This window comes from Orbicella franksi, chromosome 2, assembly GCF_964199315.1.
Source record: "Orbicella franksi chromosome 2, jaOrbFran1.1, whole genome shotgun sequence".
NCBI lineage: Eukaryota > Metazoa > Cnidaria > Anthozoa > Scleractinia > Merulinidae > Orbicella > Orbicella franksi.
The window spans coordinates 24,801,017-24,820,333 of record NC_138146.1 but is presented as its reverse complement, the minus strand read 5'-3'; the positions used below and the strand labels follow the sequence as shown (position 1 = coordinate 24,820,333).

General features: G+C 38.3%; 2 protein-coding genes across 2 annotated transcripts; both read right to left on the bottom strand.

The window, feature by feature from the left end:
- Positions 1–630: 630 nt before the first annotated feature.
- LOC145478825 (lysosomal acid lipase/cholesteryl ester hydrolase-like) lies at positions 631–8,903 on the bottom strand. Its single transcript, XM_081457003.1, has 7 exons — positions 6,885–8,903; positions 6,044–6,360; positions 4,602–4,845; positions 4,115–4,270; positions 3,910–3,981; positions 2,707–2,778; positions 631–2,390 (listed from the first exon to the last, which is right to left on the bottom strand). Exons 1-7 carry the CDS (start codon positions 6,981–6,983, stop codon positions 2,148–2,150), a joined length of 1,203 nt encoding a protein of 400 aa, XP_081313129.1. The 5' UTR covers positions 6,984–8,903; the 3' UTR covers positions 631–2,147.
- An 88-nt stretch (positions 8,904–8,991) lies between these two features.
- Positions 8,992–17,386, bottom strand: LOC145478834 (non-selective voltage-gated ion channel VDAC2-like). The gene is made up of 11 exons (XM_081457014.1): positions 17,289–17,386; positions 15,269–15,339; positions 14,328–14,377; positions 14,030–14,114; positions 13,747–13,814; positions 13,150–13,202; positions 10,802–10,912; positions 10,358–10,474; positions 10,040–10,079; positions 9,841–9,951; positions 8,992–9,328 (listed from the first exon to the last, which is right to left on the bottom strand). The coding sequence occupies exons 2-11, from the start codon at positions 15,336–15,338 to the stop codon at positions 9,179–9,181; spliced, it is 855 nt and encodes a 284-aa protein (XP_081313140.1). The 5' UTR covers position 15,339; positions 17,289–17,386; the 3' UTR covers positions 8,992–9,178.
- Between the last annotated feature and the right edge of the window lie 1,931 nt (positions 17,387–19,317).

Genomic DNA, 19,317 nt, shown 5'->3' with positions numbered 1-19,317 from the left:
CTTGCCTGAGGAAACAGTCCGTACGTTGTTGTTAACCTTGAGTGCATGTTATTTGTTCAGTTGGACCAACTGGTTGGTCAAACTGGTCCAAATGAGTCAAATAAATCTCACGATTTTGCATTCCTATCCCCAATATCCCTGTGAAAGTTAAGCTCAATTTCCACCGCCCAGTCTATGCGAGTTCGGAAGAGGTGCACAGGCTTCTTTTTCGAGCAGTGGCTGGTAATCAAGCCTATATAAAATCCTAATGGAGAGAAATGAAAAGAGGGGCAACCAACTACTTTGTCAAAGGTGGATGGTAAGTTTTGGACTAACAAGTCTGACAAGGCAAAGTGCACTACCTTCAAGGATGCTCCTTTCTTTCCAGACATTTACTGGCCAGATAATATTAAACCGTTTCATTTCATTTCCAGCTGAAATTATCAGAATTTGTCACTTTAAGGAAGGAACCCTAGACTCTTAGAAGCCTGATGTCCTTAGTATTTCTCAATATATCTGGCATTATTAGCCACCAAGCAGTGAAGCCTGGAAAACCACTTTAACACTAAATAGTTACACTTGATTTGGGCCAAGAGGGAGGCATGCTACTTGTGTGGTGTTACTTGAATGTTGTGGCGTGATCCATCACGATTGCAGTTATTGTGTAGTTTTATTCACAATGTGCTGGTTGATTATAAAGCAGAGAAAACTACTACATTTGAAAATGAATATCAAAAGCATAAAACTACTACAACTGATAAATAAACATAAGAGAGCATTGTATTTTCTACAACTTAAAAATATGGAAATCTGCACCTTATAAATTATTATAATTATCAATTGCTGTCATTATTTTATACCTTCTAGAACAAAACTGGAGAGACTAGCGTGTTTCCTCTTCATCAGACAACACAGATCAAATCACACTTCACATAAGTCTGACTATAATTCACGTAATTATATTAAAACAGATGTTCCCATTTCTGTTTGTCTCATTCATAAAGAAAAAGTGCCTATGGTCTTGCTCCATAACTAGAATCATTGCCAAGTTGAGGAAATTTTCACAATTCCATAATTCACTGAAGTGAGTGTGAATAGTGGTGGATATTAACCAAGCCACAAGAAAGCTGCTTGACTCTCCAGAGATTTATAGACTGGATTACAGCCTCTGTTCAGGAAAGGAGCCTGTACTCCTCTTCCAAATGAGGAGGAACAAGGCTGGACTTGAAAGAGCAGTGTAAATTATGCCGAGGGGAGTTCATCAACATGGAAACCAACCTTTACAAAAGACACTTCTGTGGGGGTAGGTTTCCTTTGAATAACCATATTAATTTTCTCTTGGAGATAATCTGATATGATCTTCTGCCCCCCCCCCCCCTGCTTTCTTCCTCAACAAAATAGAATACCTTACTGCTATTTTGAGGTACAGTGGAATCCCAATTTTTCAAACCTACCAATCATTCTAATATTTTTTTTTCCTCCATAAGTTTATTTTGCAAATGGGTTATGACAAAATTACCCCTGATTTTTCCAATTTCCGTTGGCCTAGGTAGTTCGAAAAATTGGATTCACTAATTCTCTTTTTCTTTAGAATGTTTTTTTTTTAAAATGTAACTTTATGGTGTACCTTGTAAAATATTGTTACTTTCTCCTTAGTACATGCTTAAATCAAAACACTGAAAGTGAGTACAATTTAATTGCAAATAAATTTTCACAAATCACACTGTTTTCCAGTTGCTTTTAAAACAAAATTTACTCTCCTAAAAAAAAAATGTACATTAAGGTACGATTATATTTGTAAGCTTGTAAAAAATTCCCACATTTGTATGCATTTCCAGGATGATCCTAGTTCCTTTTCCATTTTAACAATACCATTGTTACATCTTCATTGCTGTACCTTTCAACAACACATGAACTCAAAAGTTATAAACTCAACTACCAACGAGCTGCTCTCATACATGATTAACTTACAACAACATCCAACACCTAAAGGACATAGCCTCTTGATGCCAGCTGAAATAAACTTCCCTTTCTGGAGACCTTGGCCAAGATAAATATTCACAGCAGTGTAAAATAATTTGTACGATAAGTTATAACTTCTGAGTTTGCATGTTTAATATGAAGGCACAGTAAGATTTCTTCGTCTGTTTAGACTCCCAGTGTGCAGGTCATGATCCATTTTCAATTTTGATAATCCTATTAACGACGTCATCATAGACAAGTGGCCCTGCATCCAAACCCCAAATGAAGTCCAAATGTTCCCATGCTTTAATGTATTTGTTATACCACTTGTTAGGAAGCTTTTGCATTAAAATCTTCACATCGTCAGGGTCTGCTAGCCAATCATTTCCTCCCCAGTAAAGTGCAACAGGTACGCTGACAGCTGATGCATTGTACTGTGGAACAGTGGTCTAGAAGAAATCAATGGCAATTATCAAAATTAATGTGCTTCAAGAAAAGGAGAAGAGAGGTAGCCCTGAGTTCAGCTAACAGCAACTGACACTAAAGAGAAGATGCCTTTAGTCATGTGTTATGAATGCAATTTGAAGAATGACTACCCAAGCTGACAGAATAAAATCTAGGCTGTTAAAGCCAACCAGGATTCCCGTAAAAAGATATCAATGGCAAGGACCAAATTATTTGTAGAAACTGATCCTGCTGGATACAAAATAACAGGATAAGTGCTGCCAAGAGAGATGTTTGTAAAAGTGTGATCTCAACACTTACATTGCCATAATGTTCCTTGTTCTTCTCAGGACTGCCATAGTCATACATTTGGAACTTCTTGGACTTGTACAACTATACAGTGAAACAAGCACAAGAAGGAGAAATTCATTTTTGACACCACCACCTCCACTACCCAGCAGACATACAAATCTTACATACATGTAAACAATTCGCATCTACAGTACAGTCATATAAAATTTAATGAAATTAAAGACAAAGGCCAGTCTATACAGTGGGAGACTGTGCAGTGACAACATTCTGCATTCCTGGGAAAGACATCTTACTCTCACAAAGCATCCATATCCCCACCAAGGAATATTGATATGTTAGTTTAAAGCCATTTTCCATCCAGTGTCGAAAGTAACCAGGCATCTACTTTGGTGTTGGTTTTGGTTTTCATTTTACTATGGTTTGAGATTGGCCAAGTTGTCTAATTGGTAAGCAATTGATTCTGGTCTTGGTTTCATGACACTCAATTGAAAACCACTACTAACTTTTCAATTACACAATTATGCTGGGAGATTAACCAACAGTCAGTCATCATCCCATCATGATCAGCTGAGAAAGGGAGGTAGCTTGATCTCATTATGTCTAGTCACATTACACTACATAATACTGTTGGACACCTCTAATTCAAACTTGATTTTTCTAATTCCCCATTATTTCAAACTCAAACTCATTTCCTTTGGATTTGCCCTTGTTGTTTGAGTCATTTACTATTGGCTTTTTTGAACTCCATGCTATTTCAACTGATTTCTGTTTTCCTTTCCCTGAAATCAACCCAGCCTGTTTATTTTTTGGTACTGACCCCAATTGTTCGAAGACTGGATCACACCATATCCACCAGATAAACTGCTATCCAGCAGATAAGTGTTAACAAAACAAACCATGCTATCCGTTGGATAGTGACTTATCCAGTGGATAGCATTATCCAACTTTTGAACAACCTGGGCCTGACCATGTACTAATTGAGTTGAAAAATAAGCAAAATCATGGTGTCAGATCAGACCAGGTTGGAAAAAAGCTGGAAAACTAGAAGTTATTACAATAGGCTAAAATCTTGTGCTGTAAATGAAGTTTCTCCTTAGGTGTTCTCTTCCAACCCTTCAGACCCATGGTCAACAAAGAAATATATTCCATCAGGTTGATAATTTACATATTATTACTAAGTTAAACTTGAAAACAAAAATGTCTGAGTCATACCTGAGCAAAGTGTGCCATATTCTTCACTGATGTCCCAGCAGGAGTATGAGCTATATACACAGGAAGTCGGGTCTACAGAGACATATGTTACCATGGTCATTCCTTTGCTTTGGGAAATACAAAGAGATTGCACTTCTTGATCTGGCAACAAAACAAAAGAGTGCCAGATAGGAACTACATGTACATGTTAGCAGCAGTAACTTACCATGTTTAACTGCGGGACATCAAATCCAGATATAAGAAATATCACACTGGAACAAAACACTCGTAGATCATCTGGCCCGCAAACATGTGTTGCCATCCAATGCAAAATTTCATCAGAGGGAAGGAAGTCGCGTACTCCAAATATTTTGAAAATATCCTACAAACAACAGCAACAACAGAGTGAAAAATAATTCATATTCATCTTATAGCATCTTTGTTTTAGTTTCAATTCACTGAACACAGACATGGCCCAACAATGATTTCTATTAATTTCCAAAGCCAAGTACCTCTACAAGGGTGGTATTCAAGCTCATGCTAGAGAGAATAAAAGTGGGCTCAAAAACTCTACAAGTCTTCTAACCAAATGATTTTGCCTTCAGTTAGCTGTATGTATCTTGAGCTATTAACAAGTAAAAATCCTTTAGCACTAAACCTCTGCTTCATGAGGAGAACATTTGAAGATGAATTTGTAAAAATATGATATACACCTCAAGTTCTGGAAGGTAATCTGACAGATACTTCAGTGGACTCTTCATGTTACCCAAGTAAGCAACAGGTCCCAGAGCAAACACAGCCTTTATTTTGCTAGCCAAAAGCTGATTTCTTGACAACTCTGCAAAAGCCATAAGGCTTCCTTGTGAATGGCCAGCGTAGTATAGCGATGACTGCCCTGTTTTCTTGAGAATGAAGTTAACCATAGCTGGGAGCTCATATTTGGCCATTTCATCCCAGCTAAAAATTAAAGCGATAAAGAAAAACATTGTCCATCAAATAAATATGTCAGGGAGTATCAGTATGCATGAGAGGTTTTACTAATATCACAGATAGAATGGTTTCCAACTGAGAGTCGAAAGTAACATCAGGCAATTACTTTGGTTTGGGTTTTGGTTTTACTATGGTTTGAGGTTGGCTGAGTAGGCTAATTGGTGAGCCCTGGGGGGTGGGGGGGGTACTCCCTCATATGGGCTATATAGGTACAGTATGTGCGGTTCCGTAGGGTATGGTTTTTCAGCTGTTTTGGTCATAAATAGGGCATCGATTTTAGCTGATTCTGGCCATTTTGGTCATAAATAGGGTATGGTTTTTGCACTTTAACCTTGATATGGTGACTTTTTCATCATTATCAAAAAGAAAATCAACAAAAGCCCTTCACAAATTATGTTTACCGTAATTTAACATTGGCCTCAACTAGGGAACTAATAATAACGCAGCTCTGAAACAGGGTTTTGATTTAAGGTTTAGGTCATAAACAGGGTTTTGAATTTTTGATCAGGTCATAAATAGGGTAGGGAATATCACAGATTTTGGTCATAAACAGGGTAAGGATTTTGGGAAGCGGGCTGCACACCCCCACCCGATTTTTCTGAGAGTACCCCCCCTTCCCCCCGGTTGGCGAGTGACTGGTTTGGTTTTGGTTTTACGAAACTCAATTCAAAACTGCTCTAATGCAGCGCTATTTGTTAACTTTAAAAGGCATCACTGACAACAAAAATTTAAAATAAGTTGTAATATTCTGATAGGACACTTCTGTTTCTTGTATGGTATTTACACAAACTTCGGGCCAAAACTGCCAACTAAACTGCCAACCAAAACTGCACACTAATAAGGGGCTGATGAAGTTCTAATTTTTTCGACATTATTTACTTCAGAGAAAGTAGGTAATAAATTTACAATTAATTTTGCCCTCTGTGCAATGCTAGACCATAAGTAGAAGGTTATCCTCCAGCATTTGACAGGTTGCCCCAAAAGTTTATCAGTGCAAGTGTAAACATGTTTGTGAGGTCAGGTGATTCTCTCCGCATACCGACGGAGTTCCCTACAATGTAAGTCTCCCTTGACTCTCACCCATTTAAGACAAAAGTAGGGACAACTAGGCACAAGTCTGTCTAGATCCCAGTTATACCTGGCAAACTGTCAAAGGAAATTTTACCTAAAATCCCAGAATGCATCTGAATCCACTGAGAGATTGACATGGTGTAAACCATAGGTATTTCCACGAACATTGCCAAGCCACACATCAAATCCTTTATCAGCAAGAATAAAACCAAAGCTCTCATTTGGTAAATTTGACACCCAGTCAGAAGAGGAAGACAGGAGCCCATGCTGAACCAGAATAACCGGTTTAGGACCAGCAGAGTAACTTTGTTGTCGTCCATGAGGAATTCTCTGAATGTTGATTATGTAACCATCTTCTGTGATTACATTATATTGTTCAGCAGGGTAGCCATTGTATGAAATCAACTCAGTCTGAAAAAAAATATGAGTAAATGCATCCATTTAGTCTTCAAAGAGTGGCAGATTAATAGTCTGACCAATGTTGGACATCTCTCTCAGCTCTTCAAAAATGTTTCAGTTGTTTTTCACTTTCAGTTGTTGAAAACTGAACTTTTTAACAACTAAAGCACAAATTATATTTAATAATCACATTGCCCTCCAAATTACTGACAGTGGAAAGTGATAAACTCGATATTTTATACTCCAAGTCTTCAGAACGTTAGCAAGATCAAGCGCTGTGCTAAAGCTTGATTTTTCGACGTTTATCGCGTGCTGAAGCTGAAAGTTTAAGCTTACTTCCTCGTCATTTTAACTGATCTACACAGTCAGCGACAGGGTTTATTTCCGATAATCTTATATCTTACTATCCCAAGTGGCTCAGCCAGTTTATTTATCGTACTTCCTAACCCTTGACAAAATAGTGGATATCATTCAAGCCTACTTCCAAAACTTGGACTTCATTGACTTGGCAAACGGATGACATAAACAACACTTACTACGTTCATATTTTCTTCTGGAAGAGGTACGAAGGCGCAAATCCCACTCCACAATGATACAGTTAGTACACAAAACACTGCTCCCGCAACACGATGCATATCAAGGCCTGGATTGAAGAAAGATGCGACAAGAGAGTGCTCAAAACCGAAAGAAAACGCAAGCGTATTCAAGCCCGATCTCGGCACAGTGTTTAACGGTCAAACCAGGTCCGATTTCAAAGCGACACAGATCGATCACCAGAAAATGCTGTTGGAAGAGACAGCCAGACTACGTCTTCGTCTACGCGCCAAACAACGTCTACGTCTTACGCTCTTGGAAGCAGCGAGCGATCTGATACTGCCACCGTCTGGATCCAATGTAAATATTCATGTACGATCGATCGCTCGTCATGTGACCTCACAAAATAAGACTCTTGCGGGGGCGTAACGAGGGCATGACATGGGCGTACCTTGACGAATCTCCCGACTCGGTCGACGGGAACGACTGATGAGATATTATCGCTAATTTATCTCTGAGCGTCAATGTTAGAGATAACAGTAACGTATTTAGAGATCCCGCTTTCTTTTGTTGAAAAAGGTATGACCCGAATGGTTAAAGGAACCTGTGTGTCTTTGAGGCTTTTACTGACCCTAGGCTTCCAGATTATCCAGTGACTATCCAAGATTACTGGGGAAAGCGCTCAAGTGCTTGCACTTTAACTTTCGCAATTCTACACAATTCCCAGCCTATTTCTAATGACCGTGATTTGGGTTACTTTTTACCTATGCAACACCTATAAAGAGGGGGGTGAATAAGTTTTCGGATCGACGCATTTGACCTTAAAAAAGCGCACGGATTGTGGATTTTTGCGGCAAATAGAGCGGTTCGCGGATTTTGAAAACACAGTGGATCATGTATCAGCTGTGAATTTTGGCGCGGATTCCGGATTGTGCCTGTCTTGTTGCTCGGACCTTGGGTACTAAACGAAATTTGGATCAGACATCTTTCTTCAGCCTTGGTCGGTATGTTAATGAGTTCATCCGAATTATTTCTTTTTTCGAACGAAGCTCAATTAAACTCAGGTGTGAGGCCCAGTTCAGACGTCGTGCTTCTGCCGTGCCGAACTAAATTGCAATTTGGTTCGACTGTAGCACGGCAGGAAATCAACTCTGATTCAGACGTCGTGCCAGAGTCGAATCAAATCCAGGGTTTACTGAAGCCTCGTAACAATTCTCCTCCTAACTCCCCGAGGGAACGAAATCTCGCCAAAACACATTGACATAATTTATGAATTTAGTTTGGAGCGACAGAAGATCGACGTTTGAATCGCTGCCGTGCCAGAGTCGTGTAGCACGGCAGAGCTTGTCGAACTTAATTGCTTGCCGAACTTAATTCAAAAGTTTGATTCAGACGCCGTGCTTCTGCCGTGCTTTTGTCGAACTTAACTCCTGAATTTAGTTCGGCACGGCAGAAGCACGACGTCTGAACTGGGCCTGAGACTGTTATTGGAATTGTACTGTATTATAATCATCAAGCATGTTGCCTTCTTTACTACTTGTGCGAAATTAACAATGGCATTCACATTTACCAGTTTAACTTTGAACTTTTACACTTCTGTTTCCGGATGTGGTTATGGTTTCGGTTTTGATCAAAAATATTGGCGGATCGGCGGATTTGGTGAAATAAAGGCACGGAACAGCGGATTTGCATACCCCTATTCACGGATTTAACGTTAAATCCGTAAGCCAGCTTACAATACTTTATCCATGGACCGAAGGAATTCAAGGCGCGAGTGATCAGCAAACTGCATAAAAGACAATAAACTTGTACCGTTGTTGACCACATTGCTTTAGTGCACGGAATCATTATTTTATGACTAAGAAAGGCTTCCTGATAATGGGGATCATGTGTAGTCTGCTTTGGTTTGTATAACTGAGGATAATTCTAAATACAAGCCCCCGGGGGCTTACGTTCGGAGGGGCTTATTACAGGAGGTACATGTAACATAAAATGGCCATTTTGGGGGGATATAGCCCTTTAGAGAGAGAACACGTCCTCCATGTCTGCAATTATTGCTGGGACAATCACCAAAAAACTCACGATGGAAGGTAGTAAATCAACAACCAACACATTAATTTCAAGTTTATTCAAAACAAAACAATTGCATACAAGCCTGACTTTACACGTACTTCAGCCTTAATTTTACCATGAAGTTCAGAAGCTATTCCACACTGAATGAAAACACTAAATTCCAATGTATACTGCGTCAGCTGGCAGTTTACATATTGTTAGAGAACAGTACACAGTACATCTCTCAAGCTTCCAAATCCAGACCCAAACCAATCTTGTGTCCACCTTGATTGAGATTCTTGGTGTCAATCAATGAGGACAGTGTGACCTTGATTCCATCACGCAGGCGCTGGGTATATGCCATGCTTACTTGGCTGGTGTTGTTCACCTTAGTCTGTTATGTAAAGATTAATGCAAGAATGAGTTAACAAGAAAAGTTAGAAGTTAAAACTCTAGACATGTGTAGAAATTTGTTGAATGATGTCACAAGTCACGCCAGCCCTTTGCTTGCTGCATGAAGTTCTTAAAGTGCCTATGAAGTAAAAAATAATTGCTGCTTATTTTTTCCTGTTGTCTTGCTCACAGACTTTGTAACATGAAGTTGATTACCACAATTTTTTCACTGTTTTCTTTGTTTTTCCACCCTTCAAGCTGACAAAGAAAGTAAAGTGGGCTATTCAGGCTAGGTTCTAACTGCAAGGATGTAGCTAGGAAAAGCTAGTACATTAACAAGCCCAGTCAGCTTTTGTGGCCAGTGCACCATAAAAGTTATGACTAAGTCTTGTTCTTTTTTTAGTGAAATTTCAGCTGGGTATAAACTCTCTTTCAGCCTTAAGCCACCTCTTGGCTACATCCCTGTTAACTGAAATGAAATAAACAGTAGCTTGTAGTGTTGTTTTCACCTACCCTAATAGATGTATCCTTGTCTATATCATACTTGCAGCCAACTTGGAATGACGTGCTGCTGCTACCAGATGCCCAGTTGAGCTGAGCAGCAGCCTCAAGATTGCTGTTGATCTGTAAGAAGAAAAGGGTAATGGTTTTTGAAGGGTTAAAGGATCAATGTTGTTGTCATCAGAGTTTTATTCAATTTATCTTAATTTACCTTGTGATAAATTGATCCAGTGAATCTAGAAGCATCATTCCTACAAATAAGATAACATATGAAGAATTTTATCACAATAATATATATTTTAGCCAATACAGAATTCGAAAACAGCCCCCCCCCCCCCACTAAGTAAGGCCTCTGTCTAAGTAACAGTTCTCTCAAAAGTAGTGACCCCTTTGAAAATGTTGTCAACAGTACACCAACCACAAGCACACAACTCCACAACCACGCCTAAAAAAATACCCACTACCTGGACAAAACTTGGTGAACTTTGAACAGTTCCTGGATGATTAAATAAAAAAAGCCTATACTTACACAGATGAGTGAATGTGGAAGTCATCTGACCGATAACCAAACGAAAAGTTGTTGCCAATCAACTTTGACTTAGCAGTGTCATAGGCAGCTTGATAACCTACCACCCAGCCTTCATATCTGTAAACACAAAAACATGGCATTAGTAGTATCCACAAAGATACACTTGCTTGCCAAGGCCATCTGGTCACAATACCACAACATGGTGTACAGGACTAGACACCGGGCATTACTTGACAGAAGCTTTCCAGCCTCAGGTTATTATAACCCTGTTACACAAGGCAAAAAGATGGACCAAAATCCCTAAGCCCAACAGACTGACATAACTGACTCAATAAATACTTGCATGAACGACTGACCAATTCTGGACATACAGATGGACAGACTGACTGATCAACCAAGAGTCCAAGTCAAAATTAGTGCAGTAAATACTATTACAACAGTTACCCCACAACAGCTGATGCTTGTACTGTCGGTCCAGCAAAATCAAAATCAACATCTCCAGTACCATGGAAGTAATCCTGCTTGTATGCACTCTTTATCTTAGCCGACTTCTTCCTAAAATGTACACATTAAAAACAGAAAGACAGCATTCAAAATCTTCACTCTGATTTGCTAAAAAACATTGATCCACAGATACCAATCTGTTGATTAAAAATGCTGGGAAGCTCAGTTTTTGTAAGAACGTCGAGTGAGTGAAGCCTCACGAAGTTCACCACCTCGCACAGAATATGACAAGTTGTCTCTTTACTTGTGTATTCTCTTGTGTTGTATGTAATGGACTTCAATATAGTGAATCTATCATTAGGCAAGCTTACACCACAAATGAAGTTGTTACAAATACTGTAATTTCCGGCAGTTTACCCGCACGGCAGATTACCCGCACCGGTCGTTTTTTGCCAAAATGAGAAAAAAGATTCAGCAGATTACCCGCACTGGCAGATAACCCGCACCAAAAAACAAAAGAAAGTTATGCTAAATAGTTCGAGAACTCACAAATTTGAAGTGATCGAGTGAGACTAAGCCTTTCATGTTCGTGTCCATTTGGAATAAGATAAAAGTTTCTGCTACTTGGCCACCAATAGGGCAGTTAAAAGCACTCTCCTCAGCATTACTTTCTTAAGTTTGATTTTACAAGTTAAATATCCAATCTATTGATGTTTAAGACTTAACAGAATGCGAAGCGTTCGTTGTTGGAGCAATCGATCGTTGAGCGCCATTTTTGTAAGGTTGAGAGAAAGCTGGGACGAGTATAAAAAATCCTTGTGGGGTAGGGGTGAGGGGCAGCCAAAAAGTACCCGCGAAACAGCAAAACTGCAATTTAGAACTTATAACAATACCTTTAATGTGCCAAGTAAAAACGATCTTCAAAACTCTTTTAAAACACTAGAAATAACAAACAGTTCTTAATGTGCTAAGTAAAAACGATCTTCAAAACTATTTTAAAACACTAGAAATAACAAACAGTTCATTCGCTTCTAAAATGTTCGAAAAATACCTGAAACATGCATTCCTTCACTAAAACCTAAATGATCCCAGGCTAGTGTTTAGTTTGATCAAGTTCAGTTTAAAATCCATTAAAGTCCTCATCTTCCGTGTCACTATTAAACAAGTCAATTAAATGGGTATCCATAACAGGATCCAGAGCGGTCGCGGATTCCATTTTGTCATAGTCACTGATGTCCGACTCATCACTCGCTCTATCCTCGGCACAACCCGTAATGCCTGCCTTCCTGAAACCATTTGTGATTGACGTTGTTTTCACTGCCCTCCATGCTCGAATAACCCAATCCCAGACTTCCACATGTGTTGCCCTCCTCATTCACCCGGTTTCAGTGAAGGTGTGTAGGCCCTCCGACATCCACTTTTCCCACTCGGCACGGATATGGTTTTTAAATGAGCGATTCACAGAAATGAGTCAGTTAGCCTTTTAGAACGATTTTGCATTGAAGAAAACTTTATTCGTTGTTTTTGTTAACAAAGCAATTTCCATTGAGAGTTGAACTGACTTGTAAAATTCGGCTCGCAATTTTCTCAAAAAAACAATATCTCGGGATCTACTTGGTCTTAGAAATCGCTTGAAACGGGAAAATACTTTTTAAATCAAGGCAGTACTAACTGTAAATTTTCCACTGATGCGTTGGGTATTTTTGTATTATTTCTTCACTTGTCAGTGTTTTGTTTACACTCGTGCCGACAATTATATTTTTTATCACGTTCCACTAATTATGTGGCGCCATGAATTCAACAGATCACCAAGATATTTATGGAATCTCAGGTTCTACTGGGTCTAAGAAATTGCTTGAAACGGGAAAATACTCTATAACTCAAGGCAGCGCTAGCTAGGAATATTTCGCTGATGCGTCGAGTATTCTTGCATATTTTTTTATCACAGTCAATGCTATTTTTTCACTGCACGCATGCCGACAAACGTCAGCATCATGTTTCAGTTAGGCTTTGTGTTTTCCACAATAAAAGACACGTTAAAAGGTTTAGGTGAGAATTTTCCTAAGCAAAAAAAAACTAGCTGTGAAATTGACAAGGTAAGAAAACTATCAAAGCACAAACGCGTAGCGAAAAATTTGTTTGTATGGAATTTTTTTTGTATGATTTCTTCTGTCAATACTATAATAATTACTGTTAAATACTTACGGGGAGATTAAAAAATTATCAGATAACCCGCACCACCCTATTACCCACAGCAACGGTAGTTTACTGAAAAATTAACGCATTACCCGCGGGTAATCTGCCAGAAATTATGGTAATGAAAAAACAAAAACATTGCCAAAACTCACCCAGTGTTAGGTGCAAAACTTGTGTCGAATTCCAACTTGAGTCCTTTGGCTATCTGCAGATCAGATTAATAACACGTGAACACAGAAAAGCAACACAATTTTTGAAACAAGCAGTCATTGATAACTTGGATGTTCTATAAAATAGGGGCAACAACGAAGTAACTGTAAGGAAGAGAAACTCGGAGAGAGAAGGGGTGGAGAGAGAGAGAGATATATAGAGAGAGAGAGAGAGAGAGAGAGAGAGAGAGAGAGAGAGAGAGAGAGAGAGAGAGAGAGAGAGAGAGAGAGAGAGAGAGAGAGAGAGAGAGAGAGAGAGAGAGAGAGAGAGAGAGAGAGAGAGAGAGAGAGAGAGAGAGAGAGAGAGAGAGAGAGAGAGATGGAGGAATGAATAGAATAATAATTAATAATTCTATTCATTCATCCCTCATAATTATTATTAGTTATGACAAGTTCATAATTTCATTGTTCTGACTTGTGATTGCAGATGATGGCTTCACTTCCAGATGCTCATCAACCATTTTCACAGTCTCCAGCAGCTGCTCAAAGTGCAGGCAGAGTTTCATTCCTTTGGAATGGTATTAAAATAAATTCAAATACCTGATCTTCTACAGTGATTTGTGTGGTCAGGACATTGTCTGTTGTCCACTTTTCGGCAAGGGTAACACCTGTCAAACCAAATGGAAACATAGTGTGTTAGCTCTAAAGACATTCAATTGTATCAATTACATATTTATGTCTAATTTAGTGATTTTCTGTTTAATTTGCCAGTTTCTGTTTACATGACAAGCCACATTAGTTTTATATATTATATATGGGCAAGCAAAATGTGATAAATAATTATATATGTGCTGTATCAGTGAATCCAGTATTCATAACTCACCATAGTCAGTATACTTGTATTTTGTCTCCAAACTTCCAAGCACCTTTCCTGTGTCGTTGTTCGATGAACCAGAAGTTATAAATTCCTAAAAGAAGTAAACAAACACCATGGATATGGTATAATTTTGTTCAGCAATATATAGATTCAGATATTTATAGATTCAAAATAACAACTTGTTCTAAAGTTTGTTCTGAATCATACCGATCATCAGGAAAATTTGCAGTCTGAAGACAAACTCTGATATTACATTGAACCTTTGGTGTTAATTATTTATTGCAAACTGGAATAATAATCTCACCACTCCTTTCTTTGTTTTTGACTTTAAATCAAGCTTGACGGATCCAAATCCTGAGAAAAGGACATTGCACAAATTCACTTAAACATATCATTTATTCCGAGTACCCAAATTAAACCTGAGGTTTCAAACAAAGTAATACTTTAACAGAAATTGGGTGTACAGCAATAACAGTGAAATGGTACTTGAGCACAAATTAAACTGATTTGATATAAAAAAGAGAAGTCTCATAACCCCTGGACATGATTTTGAACTTTGCTGAGAATCATCACAGTGCAAGGAGTGACTATCCATTATTGCTGATCAGGCATTTATTGGGGAAAATTTCATGAAAAACACAACTTGTTGCACCAATTTGAAATGCACTGAGCAGACGTTGCTTCAGCAGACGTGATACTCCGATACAGAATCACTCAATTGGTTAAAATTTTAAGAATTGATATGCTATATCCATGGCACATCACTAAACATCTGTTACAACTGTCAAAATTATAGCAACCCAGGTCATGAATATTGCTGTTTCCTTGCATAACTCGAATATTACATAACTCGAATATTACGTAAAATCTAATTTTCAAGACAATAAAATCACATTGCATCAAGCTTATCTTCACAGTCCATTTTTTTTTTCAATAACACCCAACACCCACCTGAGCTCGGGTGGGTGTTCTGTAGTAAATCAGCATCTATAATAATGGTCAGCAGTTTTTTTGAAAATTGGCCCTTTAGGGGAAAGTTTCATAGGTCTCTACCATTGCTCACTGATGCATGCTGAGCCAGGCTGGCCAGCCACACACTTTAAATCTTTTTGCAGACACTGTACATAGCACACAAATAGGTTCACTATAAAGGTATTTATCCTGAGAGGAACCATTGCTAACTAACAAATGTGTCAGTTTTTTTTAAAAAGACAAAGTGAATTTTTTTTTATGACACTGACTTACCGTATCCCTTGCCAAACACATCCCTGGACTCTTTGCCAAGGTCATCATACTTTGGTGGAGTGTTTGCCATTCTATAAAGAGATAAAGATGAAAATAAACTTTAATAGATTCATCCTCTCAAAGGTTTTTCAGAAACTATTTATAATAATAATGAGAAAAAGAAAAAAATGTTCTCTAGTATAAAAAATGGTACCAAAAGGTCATGATGTAAAACAATAAATCAATCAAGGCTATGAAGCCATTTTTTCATGCCAGCATTATATGTCTTTAGGGATTCAATTTCCTTAATGACAGCACAAGGTAAGTAAACATAATCAGAAAAAATAATACTAAATTTTCAACCTTAACTTTCTCTGGAACATGCCATAGTGTCCTATGGCATGGATAATTCTATGGATAATGGATACGGATAAATCATCCCTGTGAGGGGTTGTACTCCAGATGTTTACCATCAGAAATGGTAATGGTCAAAGAATAGCCTTAAAAACACTACAGGACTGCAGATCCTGGTGACAGGCTCATTAATTTGTTATTCTCATTTTTTATACCTATCAACTATAGGTCCACAGACCATAGTAGCAGGCAGTCTCATACCCCATCTTCCACTACCAGATTATGGTTTCTGGTAAGAGGAACGTGCAAATTCATTCTTATTTATCCACTGCAGGACTACAGACCATGTGGCAGAAAAATTATTCTTATTTATCTACTACAGGACTACTGACCAGGCTGGGATTTGTCATAGTCACATGTACACTATATTTTCAGAGTTCCCAGTTTTCTCTCCATATGTTGTAATGGCAACAACACACAGCCTGTCTTAAAATATAGCTTAGTCCAGGAAAAGTAAAGAAATAACAAAGCAGCAGATCCGGGAATGTTTTCCAAATTATAATCCTGGTCTTGACAATGTGTTGTTCCAGAAAATATCCATACCCCTCCCATGGAATGTTTTTTAGCTTGAAACCCCCCCACCCCACCCCTCAGGAAATTCCATTTTAGTGTCATACTTTCCTTTAAAAAATTGGGCTTTGGAAACCCCCCTCCCCCTTGGAATTTCCATTAACCTTCCTTGGGGTGGGTATGGATATTTTCCAGAAATACACAACATAAAAGTGAAATTATTTATGACAAACTTTGGCTGATCAGTTTTGCTTACAAAAACAGGACATTCCTGAACTAAACATCACTCAAACAGGATGAAAGCTCTTATTTCTTGTGCCAATTAATTTAACTCCAAATTTAATTTTCTTCATAAATTCAGTGAGGAACAAAAAAATTTTACTTCATCAAGCCCTGATCTTTATCAACATTGCAAAGAACACCCTGAAATGTTCATCTTTAGTTATAGAGACCGTACGAATGGAGGGAAAGAATTCAGAATATTGTTATTCACGAATAAAGTGCAATGAATGATATGAGCCTGCCGACGCGTTAACTTGGAAGAGCTTACGAACAATTCCTTTAGAAATACCAATACTATCGATGAAGTGGCACCGGCTCAGTAGAATACATTTTCACATGCACGCCGGCACATGCTGACCCCATGGATTATCAAACATATGTTGTACCTTTTAGGTACACCAATCCTTACTGATCAATTATGATGAAATATATAGATGACTTGCATCTACGATTTCGTCAACTCCCTCAGGACATCTTAGAACAAGCGTCCTAAAAATCAATATTTTGCTTTAAAACAAGGATATCCACTCGGTGTAGCACAGAACAGTGTCAATTCTCACGAAATCTGGGATGGAACGCTACGCACGTAAGAGCAATGTTTAATCGGTGGAATGTGGAGTTTCAATCACTAGAGCGGAGAATTTAGCTTGAGTCATCACAAAATTGGCCACGCGCAACATGTGCCTGCCATGAGTGATTTCCAAGAGCAGAACGATTTCACCGAAAATATGAAGACTTAGGTCTAGACCTTTAAAAATAACTCAATTTATATTCAATTACATCTTCCATAACGCTATTGAGATATCAGATATTAACGTGGCTCAATAAAACTTACGTTCTCTCCCTAGCCTTGGAGCACCCGACTATCCTTCTTCTCCTTGACTTGGCAGAAAGTAAGATGAAGTGTGGGGCGACTGAGTCAAAAATACAGGGGCTACGTCGTTTAACTGTCACCAACTATACAACTGTGATCAATCACTCATTTAGTTACCGCTAGTTACAACTGCATGTATGATTGTGGTTTTAGTATACCGCCAGAAATGTACGTTAGATAAACTGATTCCCCAGAATCCCGTCCCTACTCATTTATACTACATTCTTAGCACCCCCGACTGACTGACTGACTTACAGTGCTAATGACTGACAGATCTGACGGACAGAGTGACTGAATGACTGAATGACTGAACGACTGAACGACTGAACGACTGAATGAGTGAATGACTGATTGACTGACTGACTGACTGACTGACTGACTGACAGTGACTGACCGACCGACCGAAGACCGACTAACTGACTGACTGACTGACTGACTGACCGACCGACTGACTGACTGACTGACTATAAACCATTGTGCAGTTCCAGAAAATATCCATACTCCCCCCACAGAAGGGATTTGAATTTCCTGGGGGGTGGGGGGCTCTATGAGACCAAAAAATTTAAAGAAATGTATGAAGCTTAACTAGAATTTCCAGAGGGGTGGGAAGGTGTTAGAAAAAATCCCTTCCTTGGGGGAGGTATGGATATTTTCTGAAACTACACATTAACTCCAAAATGGCCCATGACAAAGCGTTTCCTGGTAGGGCAAGCTTGTTTCTTTGATGCCATTGTAAAAATTCACATTTTGTCCCTTGTTACTTTTGTTACTTTTATAGGATTGTGTATGAATGGAACAGTTTGCCTCTTGAGGTCCGTTCGGCATGCAGTGGTGACAAGTTTAAAGCTCATGTTATTAAATTTGTAACAAAATTGTAAATATCATTACAGTTTTAGCGCGGCAGGTTTCTTTCACAGGTCACAGGTCACAGATCACAGGTCACCAAAAAATATGCCAAAACGTCATAAAACAGATGCATACAAGGGCGTCCCAGTGCAACTATAAGAGCTCTTTTTTGAAAAAAAAAAGCGTAGGGGAAATCAGTTGTAGCACTGAAATAAAAAAAATAAAATAAATTGATCCAAAGAAAGCCAAGACTTATTTCTGTTGAAAACATAAATTGTTTGTAGCCTTTCAATATAATATGAAAACGAAAGAGGCTTACACTGATCCGTGAATTATGCATTTACTTACGCGTGATTTGTGAACCAACGACTTTTGCGGGAATGATTCACTTTTTTTGGAGATTTTAGCGTCATTAAAGCTCGTAAACTACACCAAACTAGATGTAAAACCTGCCCATTCCACGCGACTGAGAACTAACCACAGCGACAGTGAACCAGGAGGACCTAGAATCTAGTCTGTCACGATGTGTCACACATGCACACGGCATTTCGATGCATCAAAATGGAGGGTTCTGTATGTTTTGCGAAATGTGGATAGAATTTGTATTTTTATGTAACACATGATTTAGCCTTTGCATTTTTATGTGAAAAGTGATTTTTTTCTGTTAACGTGAAGCTGTTTTCGAATTTTTTGTGATGCGTGAAAAGGCTGATTACAATGCGTGAAATTGTTTTCAGAGTAGGTATAGGGGACCCTCTTGTTTCTGTTTAGTACATACTCGTTGTAAAGATTTCAAAAAAAAAATATAGAAATAAAACAGTTCAATTTGCCATCATAATGAATTATCTTACTACGATAAAATATATTAACACTACATGTCTGAAAGCTATATTTCAACCCATTTCGTACATATACCACCCCTAGAAATTTTTTCATTAAAATTATAGAGTAAAACATTTTTAGTTATAATAATAATAATAATAATAATAATAATAATAATAATAATAATAATAATAATAGTAATAATAATAATGGCATTTCGGGCAGTATATCCACAGGGTGGCTCTTCGCCTGTCCGATGCTAACTAAATTTACAATTGTAAAAAGGTTAAAAGATATCAAAAAATTTATATCTATATGTAAA

What these genes read in the sequence shown, in the direction of transcription:
- LOC145478825 (XM_081457003.1), bottom strand. Translation starts at nt 6,983, where the DNA reads ATGCATCGTGTTGCGGGAGCAGTGTTTTGTGTACTAACTGTATCATTG. An exon ending in GATGCATTCTGGGATTTTAG is followed by an intron (nt 4,846 to 6,043) that starts GTAAAATTTCCT and finishes TTTAATTTTTAG; the next exon opens with CTGGGATGAAATGGCCAAAT. An exon ending in ATATGGCACACTTTGCTCAG is followed by an intron (nt 2,779 to 3,909) that starts GTATGACTCAGA and finishes TTCACTGTATAG; the next exon opens with TTGTACAAGTCCAAGAAGTT.
- LOC145478834 (XM_081457014.1), bottom strand. Translation starts at nt 15,338, where the DNA reads ATGGCAAACACTCCACCAAAGTATGATGACCTTGGCAAAGAGTCCAGG. An exon ending in ATACAAGTATACTGACTATG is followed by an intron (nt 13,815 to 14,029) that starts GTGAGTTATGAA and finishes TTGGTTTGACAG; the next exon opens with GTGTTACCCTTGCCGAAAAG. An exon ending in AAATCACTGTAGAAGATCAG is followed by an intron (nt 13,203 to 13,746) that starts GTATTTGAATTT and finishes TCTGATCTGCAG; the next exon opens with ATAGCCAAAGGACTCAAGTT.